The sequence below is a fragment of the Trachurus japonicus genome, chromosome 12 (genome assembly GCF_045865225.1).
Source record: "Trachurus japonicus isolate A0001 chromosome 12, Traja_1.0".
NCBI classification, from domain to species: Eukaryota; Metazoa; Chordata; class Actinopteri; order Carangiformes; family Carangidae; genus Trachurus; species Trachurus japonicus.
In genome coordinates, this window is record NC_140918.1 from 11,279,085 (window position 1) to 11,299,853 (window position 20,769).

General features: G+C 41.9%; 1 protein-coding gene across 1 annotated transcript; it reads right to left on the reverse strand.

Moving 5' to 3' along the window:
* Positions 1 to 413: 413 nt before the first annotated feature.
* On the reverse strand, positions 414 to 20,061 carry dmgdh (dimethylglycine dehydrogenase). The gene is made up of 16 exons (XM_085793132.1): positions 19,832 to 20,061; positions 19,100 to 19,268; positions 17,654 to 17,752; positions 17,394 to 17,558; positions 16,526 to 16,730; positions 8,740 to 8,988; positions 8,455 to 8,653; positions 7,125 to 7,294; positions 6,872 to 7,025; positions 4,799 to 4,964; positions 4,043 to 4,173; positions 2,765 to 2,982; positions 2,143 to 2,300; positions 1,990 to 2,049; positions 1,517 to 1,651; positions 414 to 738 (listed from the first exon to the last, which is right to left on the reverse strand). Exons 1-16 carry the CDS (start codon positions 19,951 to 19,953, stop codon positions 526 to 528), a joined length of 2,613 nt encoding a protein of 870 aa, XP_085649258.1. The 5' UTR covers positions 19,954 to 20,061; the 3' UTR covers positions 414 to 525.
* Between the last annotated feature and the right edge of the window lie 708 nt (positions 20,062 to 20,769).

The following is a 20,769-nucleotide window of genomic DNA, read 5'->3' on the forward strand; positions in this document are numbered from 1 at the left end:
TGGTTTTAGGGGTTATTGATGATGCTGAATCCATTTCTGACATTTTCACATTTTCACATTTGATGACATTTGAAATCCATCAAAATCGGCCCACTGGCGGTTAAAATCTGGTCACTTCCAATTTAGACAGCCATTTTGAATTTTGAAAATGTCAGAAATGGATTCAGCATCATCAATAACCCCTAAAACCACTCCAATATTGCCCAGATCAGCCAAGTCAATTTTGTTGAAGTATTGCCCATATAGGCAAAATATGCAAATTTATGCTAATTATGCCAATTGTGCTAATTGCCCAATATATATAAGTTAGCATCCGGCAGTTTCTGAATACTGGGGACCCATACTATATATTTCTAACATAAAACTTTGGGGTACTCAACATTTCCGGGTTCACAATGGGGCCCTATGGGCTGGCAAGTAGACTAACAGCTTCACCTTTCATTTATAATTCACAGTGGGGTTGTTCTTCATTAGCTGCTGATGATGATAAACTAAACTGATGAGAGGTTGTTACAGTTTATACATTTATGCTTTTCCCTTTGCCTTCTTCTGCAGCCTGGTCCGCGTGGGCTCGGTGAGGACTAGCGGCTCCTGGATGACCATGGCCGGGTATTTCCTCCCCAGCAGCTCCACCTCCACCTTCTGGCCCACGGAGCACAGGTCCACCGGCAGGTAGGCGAACGCCAGGCTCTGCTGGCTGCTGTAGCTGTACGCTCCGGACGTGGTGTTGCCGACCACCTGAAGAAAGACACCAGATGTTTGAAGGGATAGTTCAACATTTTTGGGGCAAATTGGACCACTGCTGCCATAATCCCTATAGTTTTAGGAGTAGGTTTGTTACCTTTAATTGTCGGTGCAAGCTAATTTTTAGAAAGGTGGAGCAGAGTGGCGAGCTGCTCAGAGCTACGATACGGAGGCTCATGGGATTTCTTGGTTTCCATCATCAAACTCATCAAATACACAATCCAACAACTCCAAAACGCTCTGGTGGACAAGTTGTGACCTGCACATTCACCACGCTATGAGATAATAACGGACCGTTACGAGACCAAGTTGTTTTCGAGGTAAATTCAGAGACTGCTTGATGAAAAACTGCCCCTCACAGGAACGGCATCAGCGGTTTTGCATGAATTTACCTCTGAAACAACTCCGTCTCATAATGTTCTGTTATTATCTCATAGCGTGGTGAATGTGCAGGTCACAACTTGTCCACCAGAGCGTTTTGGAGTTGTTGGATTTGATTGTGTATTTGATGAATTTGATGAGGGAAACCAAGAAATCCCATTAGCCTCCGTTGCGTAGCTCTGAGCAGCTCACGGCTCTGCTCCGCCGTTCTAAAAATAGCTTGCACCGACAATTAAAGGTAACGAACCTACTGCTATGACTATAGGGATTATGGCAATGGGCCAATTTGCCAAAATGTTGAACTATCCCTTTAAATGAACCAAACACAACAGAGTGAGTCAAAGCTGAGGGCTTCAGAGAGACTGCTGCTGCTGCTGCTGCTGCTGCTGACCTTTCCGTTGTACCACACGGTCTCGTTGCCCTCGGGGTCGATGTCGTCCGTGTCCAGCGTGAGGTAGGACAGCTTCCTCTTCAGGCCTTTGGCTTTGATCTCCTGAAGAGCTGCTTTGCCAATGAAGTCTGCAGGCTGCACACACACACACAAAGAGTGCACATTCAGATTGAAAGAAATAGATCATGGAAAATTCATGTGGAATCCTCATATCTCAGGTCTTACATTTTGTTTGTAACAACAATTGATTTTCTGTGACGTAAGTAAAAACTATGAAATATTTTCCATAGAAAATGAATGGGAGGAGGTGAAAAACTATTGGATGTTTTCAAACATCCACTGCTTTGGCATGCTTTTACCTACAGACCTCCTTTAAACTTTTAAATATAGACAAAAGTTTCACCTATTGATGTGGTTTTCCATGTTTTGATTATTCATAGTTTGTCTCATTTCAGCTGTGTAGTCACAGTTACCTTGTTCAGTTTAATGAAATACTCCAGCCCGGCCTCCAGAGGATTGGTGTCACAGTTCATCTGTAAAGGTCAACAGGTTCATGTCTTCAATACACAATGCTGTAAATGTGTGTGTGTGTGTAAGTATGTGTGTTTGTGTGCATGTGTACATACCTCAGCTCCCCAGCCTCTAAAGCCTTTCTCCAGTCTGAGGGAGGACATGGCGTAGGTGCCGAAATTGTCGATGCCTTCGTCTTTCCCGGCCTCCATAATGGCCTGGTACACGGCGGCCATGTTCTTCTGGTCGATGTACATCTCCCAACCGAGCTCACCTACACACACACACACACACACACACACACATAAATAAACAGCATCGGTCTATGACATCTTACACAGACTCTTGTGTGCTTATGATTATTTGTGGCTGGTTTGCAACTGAATATAGGAATAATATTTACAGGGCAGGTTTTAGGAGGGTGTTAGTGAGCTCCCTCCACCAAAAAGGATTTTTTTTTCTAAATTTACCCCTTAAGACATGAATATTAAATGATTTAGAGAAATAAATAATCACAGAAACGAAGTCGTCAGAGGTTTTATGAGCAAACTATACTTTTTGCATCCACCCAGCTGTGACTAATCTCATCTTTTACCTACATCGCTGCACAGAACGAGTCATTTAGTAATTCAGTGTGGACCATATGTGAAGACTGCAGTCTTCTGTTGCATTTCTGATGTTTCCTATTTCTCTGACATGGACTAACTCATCTAAGAGGCTGATTAACAGGATAGATACCGGTGTAGGAGATCCTGATGGCCCGGAGAGGGATGCCGGACAGTTTGATGGACTTGCAGTGGAGAAACTTGAACCCGGCGTCGCTCATGTCCTCGTCTGTCAGTTTCTGGAGAACCTTGCGTGAGTTTGGTCCGGCGATACCCAGCACGCCGATGTCTTCCGTCACGTTGCTGATGTCGACATCATATCCTCCGTTTGCAACCTCCGCCTCCATCCACCTGAAAGCATTTTTTTTTTAATATTTCATTCAGCGCCGTCATTCCAGCATCTTTGCACATTTAACCACATGCATGTGTCAGCTTGTTGTCTGGAAATATTTCACATCTCATGTTTTTGATTTCACAGAACTCCATGAACTCCTCGTTTGTAGTCCCGCCGTGTCGCCACTAGAGGTCGCTACAGAGCACAAAACTGTCCTCGCCTCCATCAGGCTGCAGCGGGGCGTTAGTTACAGCGAGGGAGCAGGGAATGAATGGTTTAATACGCTGCCTTCTGATTGGAGCAAAGGGAGAGGCGTTGTGTTAACAGCTGCTGAGGGGTTTTGGATTTCTGACATATAAAACAGGCTGAGAGTTTTTATTCAGCACAGCGTGGGACTGCGACCGGGAGCTTCTCCGTCAGCATCATGCGCAGGGAAACTGAAATATCGACATTGTGATCTCAAAATCATCGATTTGCACACCTTAAAATGTTTTAAAATTAGGTAAATACATGTTAGAAATGCAATAAGTAAGTGGATATATCTCTACAAGCTCTACTAGACTTTCCCATGATATTATCTTTTTGGAAAGAGGCAGTAAAAAACACAGGAGAAGTGGCTCAAACAGCCCGAATCCAACAGCTGTGTCTGTTCAGGGGCAAATCTGTCATCACAGCAGGGTTTACTGAAGCTGAGCAACAGGCTTTATTGTAGCTGCCAGGCTTATTTTACATAACGGGAAGAAGTCCGACCAAAGACAGACCTTGACTTTGGCTTAGATTTAACAAATACTCCAACTTTAGAAAGATCAGACGGATGCAGTTTTTGTAGTTGCTGAGGGACTGCGTCAAACCGCTCAGCTCAGTTCACCCCAGAAGGAAGGAAGTGTTTTGTCTTCTAGAAGAGCTGAACAGTTTCTTTATGTAAAACATCCTCGTTACAATAAAAATAAAAACCTTTGGTCTCTAAAAACTCTACTTCTCTCATGAGCCATGTTGTCTTGTCTTTTGTTTTTGGTGCTGGGATCATGTAGCAGTGGCGTGAAGACCGATCAACCTGAGTGTGATTATGCAGGTCACCTGAGGTCGTGCAGCTCCGACCCCGAGCCAGTGATGAGCAGGAACTCTCCAGGTGACAGCTGGGTGATGGTGACCTCGGCGAAGACTCTCCCAGCGGGCGTCAACATGTGGCTGATATTAGTGAGGCCCACCTGGAAACACAGTTGATTGATTGATTGATTGAAGTGTTTATTTCGAATATGAAAATAAAATAATAAAAAAAGAATAAGACAAAACATTTAAACATGAGATATAGAATACATAGTCGAAAAGGAGTGAGAAGAAGTAAAACTTATAAACTCCCACCCCCTCTCCTTATATATGACTAACTAAGATCCTTGTCTAAACACATCTTATGTTACGAAATCATGAATATAATTTACTTATACACACTAATTATACATACATACATACAAACATACACATGCCCACATACAGATACATACACAAACACACGCGCACATACATACAAAAGGAAACGAACCAACAACACAAGATAATGACCAGTATAAAAAGATAAAAATAAATAAGCACAGTAACTTCATAATACTTGGTGCTGCCCAACATCTTCCTCATCCCTGTACCACTGAAAAATAGACTCTTTGTACCTCATTTTAAACTGTTTCATGTTTGGACACTGCTTCAACTCCATAGTGAACTTGTTCCATCGTCTCACCCCGCTGACTGAAACAGTTAGATGATGTACTGTACCAATCCCAAATCTACCCATCAGTCACAGCTACAAACAGGAAGTAGCCTACACATGTGCTCTACTACCTTGGGCATGGTGTTGGCAAAGAGCCGGTCCAGCAGCTTCTGCGAGTCCTTCCCCTTCACTATGAATTTGCCAAAAGGCGTCAGGTCGATCACTCCCACTTTCTCCATCACCAGCCTGCACTCTCTGCCGACCGGTCCGAACCAGTTGGTGCGACGGAAACTGGGCCTGGGTTCAACCACAAAACGAATCCATTATCTAAACGAGGAGCCACTTTTTTTTTTTTTTTTTTTTTATAAGCCTTTTTTATTGGTTTGTAAAATGCAAAACTGATGCATGAGTATAATGGATGAACATTGTTCTATCAGAGGGACAGAATAATAAAAGTATTGTTAAGACCAAACAAGGTGCTGCTGGCTCTGTGAGGGCGTAGAAGACTGAGCGGTGCTTTGAGCGAAGCTTTGCTAACGTCAGCAGCAGGTTAATCTCCTCACAGATGAGTTTCTGCAGACTTCAACAAGTTGATTATTAAAACATTAAAACCTTTCAGTCAGTTCATGTTAATACGGGAAGATAATGTAATGACATTATTTACTACTGAATGGGATTTAACAGTAATTACTGAAGGTACAATTAATATAATTAACACAATCCCGACTTGGATGAGCTGCAGAAAATGGATGAATGGATTCACCAATTAGAAATAAATCAATCATTTCAGTTCAATGCACGATTGCACAACTGTGTAACAGTGATCAGTTATCAGATACAAATATCATAAATATGTACAAATTCTTAATTTTTCCAAGTCTAATGTTTCAAGACTTTTCAAAATCTGCAGATGTTCTGTAAAATACAGATGTTTACTGTAGCAGCTGTGAAGTTCACCATGTTTTGTTTAGGTTGTTGCTAATTAGTGCTGATTAATGTCATCAGTTTTACAGGTGCATGGTGCCAGATGAAAAGCTAAAGAATCATCAGTATTATGACAATGCATCCTCAGGGGAACATGAATATTTGTATCAAATTTTATGCCAATCCGTCAAATAGTTGTTGAGATACTTGACGGAACAACTAAAACGTCACCCTGCTGGGTTTAATTAGGATTCATCCTCTGTGGACCCTGAATTTTAATATCCAGTGTTGTGTCAGTCCACCTCAAAGTTGTTGAGATATTTAAATCTGGAGAAACTCTGTGAACCGCCTGACCCTGCCGTCCCTCGAGCTGCACCGCAAGTGTGCCTATAAATACACTCTAGTGGAAATTGGGGGAAGTTTGCAGCATAACCAGATTGTGACTGCGAGGCAAAAAAATGTCTCTGTGTCACAGACATGAGCCAACTATGCAGCTACTGAGAGCGTCAGCTGGTTTCTACACTTTATGAAGGTTTGGAGCGAGTCCAAACACTCGACACATTCTCTCAAGCATCTGTGACTGTGCATTTGTTGTTTTTTCTTAGGTCATGGTGCATACTTAAAGAGACTGTGGTGAAGCCAGAGTCTTGTGGTGTTATTCACTTGTGTACATGTGTGGCTGAACATTAGCAGCTGTCCTGTTCTTTCAGAGTGGCCTTTCAGACCATTGGATGATGACGACGATGATGATGATGTGGAGCTGAAAGAAGCTGGAGAGGAGTCTGTTCCTCCCATCTCTACCGGGAACACTGTGTCCTCCAATATTTATCCTATTCACACACATGCAGGTTCCTCTCACGCAGAAAACCAGCATTTAGTATATTTGAATGTATGCTTTTGCATTGCGTTGCAAAGAGTTTAACTGTTGATCTGCACAGAGAGCATCATAGCTGCTCCCTCCCTTTACCACAGTGATGACAGGGTGTTTTAAACTGGGATGGCGGATGTGGTGCTGTGTGGAGGATCTAGTGCAGGAATGTAGCTACGATGTGGCTAATTAGAGGACAGCGACGACATTTGGCTGTAAAATTTAAAGCAGGGAATATTTTGTTGAAGTGTTGACTTATGGAAATAATGACTATTGTTATGGTCAAGGCATCTTGCCAGTGACAGTGACATAATAAACGGCTCATTATGGTCTGCTCAGCTCAGCACTTCTTTTGAATGCTATTGAGAATAACCCTCTCTATCAATCACCACTGATCATGAGGAAGTCTTACTTGTATCCAGTGTCATCTCCAGGTTTGTAGAACCAGTGAGGTTGTTCCCAGCCGGCGTGAAAGCCCATGGATGCCTTGTCCTTCAGGAGCTCGTACACACCGCTGGTTCGGATGGTTGGGCGGCCGGCGAATCGCTCCTCCTTGGGGTAACCGACTGCCGAGACCGACCAAGTAACGGAGAGACAGCAAAGTTTAGTTTTTGCCTGATTTTGCCTGATGAATGTTTGGATGATCGTCTTAATGTTTTTCTTACCCACATTGTTGAAGCCATAGGACTCTCTGGCTTTGGCGCACATGAAAGGCACGTCTGTCCACTTGCTGTAGCGGTTGGGGTCACATTCGATCAGGTCGTAAGGAGGTTCCCCGTTCACAATCCAGTCACTCAGGAACTTACCGATACCACCGGCGTGGATGACTCCGTACCTGAACACAGAAAGTCCAGACTGTGAATAAAGGACAATCAAATAACTATAGCTAATGTCAAGTTCTATTGATCAAAGTGAGACAAAAACTCTCAAATCTAAAATGCAACATTTTTGCATTGTTTAAAGGGATAGTTCACAATTTTGGCAAATTGGCCCATTGCCATAATCCCTATAGTTTTAGGAGTAGGTTTTACCTCTAATTGTTGGTGCAAGCTATTTTTAGAACGGCAGAGCAGAGCCATGAGCTGCTCAGAGCTACGCTACGGAGGCTAATGGGATTTCTTGGTTTCCCTCATCAAACTCATCAAATACACAATCCAACAACTCCAAAACGCTCTGGTGGGCAAGTTGTGACCTGCACATTCACCACGCTATGAGATAATAACAGAACATTACAAGACAGAGTTGTTTTCGAGGTAAATTCATGCAAAACTGCTGATGGCGTTCCTGTGAGGGGCAGTTTTTCATCAAGCAGTCTCTGAATTTACCTCGAAATTTCTTGGTTTCCCTCATCAAACTCAATGAGGGAAACCAAGAAATCCCATGAGCCTCCGTAGCGCAGCTCTGAGCAGCTCGCGGCTCTGCTCTGCCGTTCTAAAAATATCTTGCACCGACAATTAAAGGTAATAAACCTACTTCTAAGACTATAGGAATTATGGCAATGATGCCAAAATGTTAAACTATCCCTTTAAATGATATATCTTACCATGCATCTGCAGAAACACACACACACTGCATCTCCTGACTCATAAAACAGTTTAAACCTTTTGCCCAAACATCTCAAGTAGAAATCTGACAAGAGGCACGAGTGAAACTTCAAAGACATGCAGGCCTTTATAAAAAGGTCAGCTAATGCAGCGCCGTTATTACAGGGTTGATGATGGCTAATTAAATTGCCCTGCACAATGTGAAGTTTCACTCTCTGTCTCCTCAAACATAACCCAGACTGTGAACAGTGTTTTAGTGAACAAGACGCTGAATTAGCTCCCGGATAATTAGTTGCAGCTGTGGAGCTGGATGAAGAGAGTGACGGGGGAAAAGTGTGTTTAAACGGATAAAAGTCTTAAATGTCTCAAATCAAATGACTAGAAATTATATTAAACCTTCTTGGTCAGAGGACTGAACTATCCAACCACTGTTCCTCCTCACATAGCCTACCCAAAGCCGATGGCGGCCCAGTAGTTGGGAACTCCGTGGTGTGGTCCCACCATGGGCAGCAGGTCGGGGGTGTACGTGATTGGTCCAGACACGATGTTGATGATGTCAGCCTTCTTCAGCACGGGCACCATGTCCATGGCCATCTCAACGTGCTCCATTATCCTGTCCAGGTCCGACTCAAACAGCTCCTTCCCGAAACCTGCAGCAAAAAAAAACACAAAGTGTCACCAAACAGGAGATGTTTTTAACGGATCAACAAAGCTTCAGCGGCTGCGGCGGACAGACCTGGAGGGACTCCGTCTCTGACCCAGGAGTCCTGCAGCACCATCTTCTCCATCTTTTCATACGGGCCAAACAGCAGACCGTCTCTCTCCTGACGCAAGTAGTAAGAGCCCTCCAGGTCCCGGATGACGGCCAGCTCCTTCTTCAGGGCCTTCACCTCTGGGACTGTCGCCGTGACAACGTACTGGTGATGCACCGGGATGGTCGGGTGATCGAACCCGATCATCTGGCCCACTTCCCTGGCCCAGAAACCTGGAAACGAACATAGATGGCATTAAAATGTATGTATTTTATGTATATTAAGGCAGCTTTAAAAATGTGGTTCCAGCTGGAGCTATAGGAGGCAATTATTTAGCTTAGCTTAGCATAGATACTGGAAACAGAGGGAAACAGCTAGCTTGGCCCTGCTGCAAAGGGAACAGACACCTCTATAGCTCTATTACTTTATTTTTCCATCAAAAACCAAAATGCAAAATTAAATAAACAAGATATACGTAGGTAGACCTTTATCTTTAGACAGAGCCAAGCTAGCTGTTTTCCACTGTTTCCACAGTCTTTATGCGAAGCTATGATACAGCTGTGGCTGCCCTGGCTGGGGTCATCCCTATGTTCCCACATTTCTAACTTTTGTTGTCACTGAAAATTAGGCCCTAGCCTATGTTCCCACAGCCCTTTGGTCCCACCATTGGTTGGGTTTTGGCAATGAACAAAGGGGTTGGTTAAGTTCAGTAAAAAGACCCGGTAGAGGCTAGACAGGCCAGATAGATAGAGTCCAGATAGGTAAAGAGAGTCCAGTGGGAACATAGGGCTGAGGGAACATAGGGCTGTGGGAACATAGGCACGCTCCCCTGTGGCTCTAGTGGTATTGATTTTTTCATCAAGAAAGTACACTTAAGCAGGGTTCACAAAGTGTCAATCCTTTACAGCTGCTTTGCCTCCATTGGTCACAGCTTTTTGGAAACGTTGCAGGACTGTTACATCACGATCTCTGTGTTTTATTGGGTGAAAACACAGTTTATTTCTCCTTGTGGACACATGAATGTTCGATGAATGAAAGCGATTGTGAGTGAGGAGTCACACCTCCTGCTACGCCCCTCTTCTACCATTTGTTAGGTAAAGTGAATCCACTGTTTCCACTTAATATAGAAAAGGGACAAAAAGCTTTACAGTGCCTCATTCACATACAAACAAACACACACCCACACTCATCTGGAAAGGTCTGGACTTCAGTCAGTGTCCTCACATCGCATGTGGATGATTAATGGACAACCAGCTGCACGGCTTGAGCTACAGCTGCTTCCTTCACAGGCCATGATCACACACTCTCCCAACCTCAACTACACTCATAGACATATCATTGCAAACACACAAGGACTGAAACTATACGTGTGACACCGCCCAGAAAAATCCTGCACTTGAACTCTGATGCACCTGTAAATAAGATTTTCAAGTGTGCAAGTACCTTGTAGTACTAGTGCTGCTGATTTATGCATTCATTTGAATGTAAGACTTTAATGTCCAGCAATAGCTTTTAGTTTATTAGCTACACTTTCAACTGGGTCCAAATAAGCCTGTCTTATCTACTTTAAAGTGATTAAAAAGGCAATTTCACCTAAATTACAGAGGGAAAAAAAAGTTTGGGGATTATCCAGAGTAATAGGAAGCCTGTTTATGGAAAGACACTTAGCTGAAGAGCGTGTTGTTAATTTCATCAAGGAATCAAGATTTAATTCCCCTCCATTGCCCTGGGATGGAGGCATGAAATCTCTGAGATTCAAAACAAGAGCAAACTGAATTAAAATTATGTGCGAGGCCTGATGTGATCAGGGGTTATTGAGGAGGTTCTTGAAAACAATTAAATGTGCAGAGTTTTATTGGATCACCAACAATCGTGCAGGGCGGGGCACATGCAGCATCATGTCAGAAAAAGAACAAATACCTTCAGGGTGCCAACCTGTACCAACAACACCTTCGTTTTTAGACAGCACAAGAGAATACGTGTGGGTAAATGTTCAGTTTTTTAACTAGATGAACAAGTGGATCTGGATTTTACCGTCACAGCATCTTCGGCAGTTTCAAAACATTGTGCCAAAAAGATGCACAGCTGTCTGTGTGTGTGTCATACAGTTTCACAGCTGTTGCTCTCAGGATTGTTCAGTTGTGTAGCCTTCATTATGCAACGACGACAATTGTTCATTTGCTGGAATTTCCCTCATGTTGTTGCAGCACAAAGCTTTGGTGAAATACATCAAAGATCAGACTATCTTATATCAGGCTGGAATAAAAGTCAGCTGACTGAAATATGCACCAGATTTTTGTTGATGTTTGTTTTAAATGAATCCTCAGACTGAACGTCCTGGTCGGAGTAATGTAATTTATGTTTTTATCTTTAGTCTGTTTTATTTAGATTCAATTTATTTTGGAGTCTTAAGAGAAGCGTTTAGAAAAGTTTGCCCCCTGACTTACAACACGACCTGGTTCATAAAGTAACAGCCACAAAACAAATATCCTGTGTTTTGAGTGTCTAAGTGGGACATGTGAACTTAAAAAAAAAAAAAAAAAAATCAATGTGGACCTTGTGCAGACTCAACTGCTGAGACCAGAGCCAGCTGGAGCTCTGAGACCTGTTCACCTCTGCTGCTATCTTCAGCTCTGTGTCGCAACACTTAGTCTCATTAACAAACTCTCTACAAATTCATCTTCATTTTCAGAGTTTAATTATAATTAAATTATGTCACTTTGTAATTGCATGCCAGGTCTGCTGCTCATTAAAATGCAGTATCTATTCATGTTCTGCACATGAGCCTTATCCCATGGTGAAGGGTGTGGGTGGGGGTGGGGGTGGGGGGGTTTGCATTAAAGCAACATCTTGATAAAGGTCCCAGGCAGTTTAGGCAGGAGCCTGTTTACCAGGTGGCTGCACACTGGGCCGATTCACGGGGTCACACAGGAATAGTGCAGTGATGGATGGAGTCAACATGCCCCGACAAAATAAAAACAACCTGTGAAGCTCTGCCATGTCCACGTCAGCTGCCCCGATGTTTACGGATCTAAACTTAGAATAATCAGTTCAAAATGTGTTCAGATGCTCACAGGCTGAAACAGCAGATTCCCAGCATTTATTATAACTGTACCCTGGGGGCAGGGGGGAGGGTAGTTCTGCAGGTCATTGGGGTGCATGGAGAGATGTTAAAAAAGCTCCATTTAAAAAATATATAGTTACAGATATAGTTAAAACTTGTTAGTAAGAAAGCAGAAGTTGAAATAGTCAACTGAATACGATGCACAAATAGTCCAAATTGTTAAAAGTAATGACTAGACAATTCAAATAGTTAAAAGTAAAGGTCCAAAACTGATAGTAATAAATAAACAGCTCAAATAGGTAGTTAAACTGGATAAGGATTGAAAAAGCAAAAAGTGATGGGTAAACTATCAGAATTAATTGATTAAACAGTCAAAATGAATGGATAAATAATGGATAAAATGGTTGAAAGATAAAGTTTCTGCTCTTTTCTGTGGTGTTACAATGTCTTGTGACCTAAAACTGTCTGGTGCATCAGACAGAAACAGTGGGAACCACTAGGCTGAGGTATATTATCAATAAAATAGATCTGTTTTTTGCAGAATAAAGGGCGGGCTACTGTTTATACAATGGTTAAATTACGACCTTCCTCCTTGAATTACACAGATGAGACATTGAAACTGATCCTTTGGAGGGGAGGTCACATTCTAAGGAACATGACCTTTGACCTTTATCTAGGCTCTGTGGTCGGGAGGAGGGGGTGCGCATCCAGATGACCCCAGAGTTTGAGGTGAAGTAGAAGTCGTGTAAATAAGATGTGGGGGAGGGAAACTTGTTGGCTATCAAAAAAGAAAAAGGAAAAGAGGTGGTTCTGGACGAGGCTCCGTGGGGGCGGCAGCAGCAGAACAAAAAATATGCAATGAACGTAAGAAAGAAAAAAAAAGATTGATGGTGTTATGTAAGCTGGAGAAAACAGCTGCCTGTGGTTCTGGGTTTGCAGCGATATGGGAGCACAATGCATTGGAAAAAGACTGAGGTTGCCGTTGTTTATTGGGAGCTGTCTGCGTCGCGTCGCTATGTGGTGCGTTTAAGAATGAAATCTTAAACTAGCTGCTTCACCCTTGGGGTTACGTGTGCAGCCCATAAAGAATCTGTTGTTGCATATCAGAAAGGAGAAACGCAGTGACTCTGAGTTACTTCTACATTTAAAAACACATAATGCCAAGACTGGAAATTGGTATATTTGACCACTTATGTGTGAATTTAGCTCACTGTGGGACAAGAATGCACGCAAACAAGCAGACACACGGGTGTGATTATACTGAAATTACAACTCTACCAGGTCCAGCTAATCTGCAAACTCATGAACGTTAGTTTGATGTTTAAAAAAAGGAGAGAAAGCTGAAAGAGCGTCTGTCAGGAGGAGGTGTGCAGGAGCTGCTGCCTCAAGATTGGATGAAATGTGAACTGCTGGCCTACTTGGATTGGCTGTCAGAGAGACAGTGTGAGGGCAAAGGGCCAGTCGAGTCCTACGAGATACAGTAACTGGCTCCAACCAGAGAACAGTATGTGCAAATTTAGGGAGAAAATACAGAGTTGGCGGATGTGAAAGAGCTGCAGACGATTTGTTCTGCAAAACTGATATACTGTGACCTGCTGGACGATGCTGCTGTGTGAACTAGGACACATTCAGGGATGGTTTTTGCAGTGTAGAGACTGTTTGTGCACTATTTTAATTGTGCATCTGGATTTCTGCAAGACTTTGTATTAAAACACATAATTAAAGTGTATTTATTGATATTTATATAAGTATTTCCCAACAATAACTCTGCATAATATGATTAACTGGCCATTAAATATGACCTAGACTTGAATAAGCAACTGAAACAACTTTTAAACGTCTCAAACTTGGGACTTTCCAGCTTGTTTTAGGTAAAATCACACACACGAAAGCTGAAAATGCTGAAAAAATAAATTAAAATCCAACTTTGTCTCTCTTTACCCTCCAGTTCATTTCTAAATGAATGCGCTGCTACAAAAAAAGAGGCAACAAATGAGAAATATGACCTATATATTGCTACATGTTACACAACACAAAGCAGGACAAACTGGGCAAAGAGACTGAAGTGAATTCCTGACCTTCACCAGATAAACAAGCAACAGCAGCAGCAGCAGCAGCAGCAGGGATGAGGGGGAGTCGCTGCCGACAAAATCCCCCCAGAACTGGAATGACCCAGTTCGAGCCAAAAGCTCCTTTTTCCCCCTGAACCCTGCAAACGGTGGGGCTGCGTGGGCAAAGGTCTCCTGCTGCACATGGCCCGGTGTCCGCAGATAACACAGTTTAGAGAGCAGTGACTATGGGATGCATGTTTGTTTTTTTTATCAATGACTCTCAATGAAGATATTTTCCTGGCATTAACCAATTTCCTCATACATTTATTTTCAGTTAGATCAAGGGTCGATCTATTGATTTACTGTGAATTTGAGTTATTTACCTCTGAAGTCTGGTGTACTTTGTTTGACAAGTGGCCTTGGTGAAGTTATTGGATCTCCCAGGTTAACTTTTCTAAAAAAAAGATTTTAAAAAAAGCATATATACCGGTAGGTCTACTATTATTATTTTTCTCTCCCTTCCCCAATTTCTGGAGGTGTATATTATCCTTGCCTGTATCAATTTAATTCACTTGCTTTGAGTAGCCTACTCTGTCGTATGAAGTATTCAATCATGTTGATACAGCTGTTTTGTGCAATGGTATGGAACTAGTATTGTTTGTTAAGTGGATGTATGTGTTTTTATTGGGTGGCATTGGGGATCAATAAAGTTTTCTAATTAGGGTCCGGGCAGCTAAGCTGCCGGGACACTATTGTATTCCTAGGAATTCTTCTTCTTCTTCTTCTTCTTCTTTCTTTCTTTCTTCTTCTTCCAAGGAAGTCATACTTCCCATGGGCGAAAACTCACCAAACTTTGCACAAAGGTTCAGTCCCATGCCAGATTCACTCAACTCCAAGGACATGTGCCCCCCCCTCCTAGGGGGGGCACAATAAGCGTTTAAATTTAAAAACTTTAAAAATTCCTACCAAACCAACGGTAGATGCTACAGTGTTGAAACTTCACCACAATGTAGCCTCAATACTGCTGAAACTTTTGTCCACTTAAACTTATTACAAATTATGAAGTCCATCACTCTGTTTTTTTCAATAACTGTAAAACTTTTAAAATGTATCTCCTCCCACAATTTTTGCTCAATTGTCACCAAACTTGCTACAGAGCATCTCCAGACCGTCCTCCATAAAACTTGTTTCTCGGATTTTTGATTAAGCAAAAATTGAGCCTACAGCGCATGAAAACGTTTGACTGTAAACAGTACTATAAACATATACCATCAAATTCTTGCTAAATACATTTTCAAACTTCCTGAAAAAAAATGACAATATTCTGGAGTCATGGTTGATGAAGTTTAGCAAATATCAGAATTGTAATTCAAAAACTGAATTTTTGAGAACATTTTGAATTCTGCTCTCATGGGAACAACTGCAGTCAATGTGAGAGTGGAATTTATAAACATCATATTTTCTCTTATGAAGCAAAACACTTATCATTAAAAACAAATCACCAACATTTCCATGCTGTCAAGATGCAATTTATGTATTATCAGATTTTTGTTTAGATGACTGAATTATTGACATTTTGACCATTTCATCACAACAGCTGCCCGGGCACTGGCTCACCTGAGTGGATAAATGAAGCTACACAGCAAGTCTCACTACCAGCTAATTAGCTCAGCGAGTTAGGAGCTGGTTCTTGGTGTCAGAGGTTGTGAGTTCGAGACCCAACAAGGATGATGATGATGACAGATCAAGATGTCACATGTCCTCAAGCTGTTTTGCTGTCTAAATGCAATTTATGTATTAACAGATTTTTGTTTAGATACTTTTTGAAATCTGCCTTGACAACAGCTGCCCGGGCACTGACTCACCTGAGTGGATAAATGAAGCTACACAGCAGGTCTCACTAACAGCCAATTAGCTCAGCGAGTTAAGAGCTGGTTCTTGGTGTCAGAGGTTGTGAGTTCGAGACCCAGCAAGGGAGATGATGACGATGATGATCCAAATAGCTTGGACTGGACCATGTGCGAAAGCTCTTAACATCTTAGACTCATAGTAGATGTTTGACAAATACATGTCATTATTTTACCTCAAAAACTGATTTTTCTTTTTACTGTGGTTTCAAATCTGCCCACACGACAGTGAATGGCTTACTCAATTTGTGAAGCCACTGTTGAATGCCACTTGTCAAGTAGCTCAGTGCGATAGACAACAGTCTTTGGTTCCCGAGGTTGTGGGTTCAATCCTCAACTAATGCAAATTGAACATTATAAGGTCAACTGTCCTGTCTTCCTATTCTCCTGTTTGTTGCTCAGAATTGCCTAAATTTGCCCAAAAGTAGCCCGGACCCGACCCATCGCTGCGCAGCAGCTATAATCTAATCTAATTTCTGCACTAGATTAAGTAAATTCCATCTCTGATTTGACATGGTGTCTTATTGTTGACTCTTTCTGGTAGAAAGTATTTAAATATTGTGGCAGATCTATTGTAACTTATCATCATTATTAACAACATGGTCAATATCTGCTCATTTTTTTGGGTCTGGTCAGGTTCCTGATAGTAGTGGTGGACACTCAGATGATCCATCTCCATGTTTCTCAAAAAAAAAAAAACATAACGTTGTCTCTGGTTTGAGCCCGGATACGAGTACGAAACACAAACCTGAAGCGTTGACGATGCGATTGGCGCGGATCGTTCCGTGAGGAGTCTGGACGTCCCACTTGCCGTCGGCGGTCGGGGTGAGGCCGGTGACCGGGGCGGGGTTGTAGATCTGGGCGCCGTACATACGAGCCCCGGCGGCCAGGGCCATCGTCAGGGAGTAGGGGTCGATGTGGCCGTCGCCTGGCGTATACAGACCTGCCAACACCTAGACAATATACAGACACCTTCAGATAACAGCACATAAACGGCCTCATCACTAGGGCTGGGCGATATGGCGATATTAGATGGTGAAGGATTAGAGTGTGTAGACGATCTGCCAAAGTGCAGAGATCGTAGGATCGTCTGGGGCTCATTCTATAAACTGCAGTTCTATGCTGCAAAGCGCAAACAAAGGACATTTGCAAAGTTTGTTAAAAGAGATAACAACAGTTACTTTAGTTTGTATTTTTATTTGACCCTTTTCAATCAGCTATTTAGTGTTTTGATACACTTAAAATCCTGTTAAAAATGACTGTGTTGAATAAAACAAACAGTAATGTCTTCATTAATATTTTACTTTCATGTTTATTGAAAGCTATACCTTTTATGTTGCAAGAGTCCACTTATTTAGTGTTGTTGTTTACCTTTTACTATGTTGTTTGCACATGTTGGCAAAACTGCAACTATTTAGATTAAAATCTGTTCAGAAAGGTTCTTTGGCCTAAATTGTCTGTTTTTCTTTTTTCGATTTAAGATCGTGATGAAATCGAAATCGTGACTTCATTTTTAAAAAATCGTGATATGATATTTTTGCCATATCGCCCACCCCTACTCATCACCGATAATCCATCATCAATTGATCAGCGTCCCATCTGTGGCTCTTACAGACCTTGTCGATGTTGAGCAAAGGGAAAAGTTCGTGGACTTTCTCCGGTCCGATGAAGTACTGTTCGGTCACGTGCCAGTGCGTGCGGGTCATCTGGTACCTCATCTCGTCCACTCGAGCCGCCGTCGAAGCGATACGGACACTGCCCGGCTGGTGAAAGCCCACAGCCTGCAGAGGAAGAAGAACATGACATGAGCGACCTACAACAAACACACCTGGCTGCTTCACATCAGCACAATAGAAGACGAGCGAGCTCCCCTCACCTGTCCCGTCTCAGCCTCCAGCTTCTCGTATAATTTGATGCTGTCATAGTGGACTTTCTTGAGGTTGATGCCTGGATGGTAATATGTTGTCAAACCAGCCTGAAATAGAAAACACACGATTAACCATGATGGATGATGAGAAATTAGCCGTTCATAGACTCCAACTTAAAGCTGCATTTACACATTTTTGGCCACTTGGGGGGCAGCAGACATACTAACATATTATTTACCCTTTTTTTCATATTTGAACATGTTAGAAAATTACTTATTAAAGCAAATCTAGTGCAATAGTATGACAACGTTTGTGTCCAGTGGATGAATTTACTGTAAGTCCAATAGCAACGTTCTTTTTTAGCTCCATTTTTGGTCTCCACCAACTCCTGAAGGAAACTCCATTTGGTTTTTAGCTAAATGTGCCACCAAGTTCACCAAGTAACCTCAAACTGTGTATGTGTCTGTAGTTTAATGGTGGTCAAGCTGCTGCTGCAGCCAAAAACAACAGCAAGAGTGAAAAAAAAAAACATTTAGATTGCGAACCACAAACCAAAACATTGAGCTAAAGCAGTTACGTTTGAGTTGTTGGTGCAATGGGGTCTGGTATTTTTGAGATTTTCCAAAAATGTTGTGATCCACTGCTATAAACAACATTAATTAAACCTAAAGGTACAATTATTTCTAATGGATTCGTCACTTTATCTTCTTTTCCACCTCTTCTTGCATTTTATGTCCATACAGTAGGGACAACCTGGCAACATGCCCAGTGTTTACTCTGCTCCTCCGTCCAGTGCATGCTGGGATAGACTCTCCTTAAGAAGAGAGTAACTGAATAAGAGTGAGTTCCCCCTCTGACACGTCAAACATGTATTTATAGAATTACAGTGAAGTGTCTGTAAATGAATGAGGGACAGTGAAAAGTGGGTCACGACCTCGCAAGCCTTGAAAACCTAGAAGGTGACAGCTGCTGGTTATCGATACGACGCTACTACTGAACGACAAAAACACAAGAGGCAGTAATTAATTAATATGAATGAATGAATGAATATCCAATTCTCATCCATTCTGTCCATTGTTTTGGAAACTTCTTTTAGACATTTTATCAACAAACTATTCAATAAAGAGAATAACCAATAGACTAATCAATTGCTGCTCTGACAAAAAGGCTATTTGATGCCATAAATTTGGGTGTGATGGACATTTATCACTATTTTATGACAATTTTGCATTCAAACAATTGATCAAGAAAATAATCAAGAGTTTAACTGATGGTGAAATTATCATTAGTTGCAGTGATAAGTTGAGTCAGTGAGACAGTGTGTGGAAAACGTGAATATACTTTGTGACAGACAACCAGATTTTCCATGAAAAAGCTCATTTTGCTGTTTTACAAAACTTCCCGTTCACCATGTTCATGAACCTGAGGAATCATGCAGACGTTAGAGGACGTACAGCGTGCCAGGTGGATCCAGCCGTCAGCTCAGACTTCTCCAGCAGCACCACGTCCTTCATGCCAGCTTTGGCCAGGTGGTAGGTCAAGCTGGTCCCCACACATCCACCGCCGATGATGACCGTTTCAGCCGTGTCCTTCCACCGCTTCCCCAAAACTGTGGATGCATCACTGAAGAAAGGAAATACAGAAAGAGTTTACTGGAATATTTGAACTTTATGCTCAATTTTCCACCATGTTTTAAAAAGAAAAACACAAGAAAAACATTTAAAAACGTAACACCAGCAAATAGTTTTTCATTTTTATTAATAAAAAATTACCAGTAAAGTTAATTTGACTCTAAAAATAGTTGCCACTTCACTTTCTGTGAAGTGACTTATCAATTAATTATTAATCGACTAATGGCTGCAGCTCTGCAGGTGAATAATTACAGCTGCTGCAGCATACATCAAGGAACAAGTGGTCACTTAACATTGGGTCAAAACTTGATGTGCAACCAGAGAAGTCACCATGATATTTTAACTGTGGTGCACACCGACTGTTAACAGTGCAACAGTTGTCAGTTTGGCTGCATGAATCGACCAGTTGCGCAACTTTACGCGCACAAATACAGCACTGAAGGGTTTTTGTGGCTATTTTATACCGTTGTATGTGATTAATACGTTCACTAATACGTGTTTAATGGAAAATTGCATGTCACACGTGGTTTTCTGCGTAAATGTGAACTCTCCAACCTCTCCCCAGCCTGTTTTCTTGCAGTGCAGCAGATGGTCCTCAGTGGAAGCCGCGCAGCTCCTCCACACGCGGCTACATCTCTCCGCAACTGGACCTTGATTAGGTTTAATATCCGAGACATGGTCGAGGAAATATCTTAATACAAAAAAAATAAAATAACAACAACTATATTCTGCAGCTCAAAGCATAACCGGCCCCCCTCACAGTGGACCCCTACACTGCCGTGTGTAAGTTACAAATATCCTGCTTTTGCACTGACAGCCGTATTGGCACGCCCACAGGTCGACTACCAAGTCAGTTAGAAACTTTACCCAGAGCCACCTCCGCCAAGTTAACGCTTTGTGTGCCAGAGGCTCCAAATGTAGGTCACACTGCCCCTGAACATCAAGTTGCATTAATTTATCGATTAGACTGATGTTTATTATTTTGCTGCATTTTATTGCCTTTTTTTAAAAATTGTTTTTAGTTCTCTTTTATGACCCACTGTAAAGCACTTTGGTACACCGAAAGGTTTGTTTTAAAGGGCTGTATAAATAAAGTACATTTACATTTATTCTGAGTATTTAAGTGTCTTTAAATGTAGGTTACGTAACCTCAATACAAATATCAGTGATTGATTTCAGTATATTTTTCTTTATTTTTATTTGAAACCATCCTGAACATAACATTACAGCATACATGTACATTGAGCTGAATACTAACATTATTATTCACAACATGATTTTGCTTTCTGCTTTGCATTATTTTGCATTGCATTGTGTTTAGGTTTTCAGGTATTCATTTACAAACCAAATCAACTGAGATTGAGATTTTGACCTGAGATGAAAAGTTACAGGATCACTAAGTTACTATAGTTTATCCTCAAGGGAACATGAACATTAGAGCCAAATCTGATAGTAATCCATTCAATACTTGTTGAAATGTTTCACTGTAAATC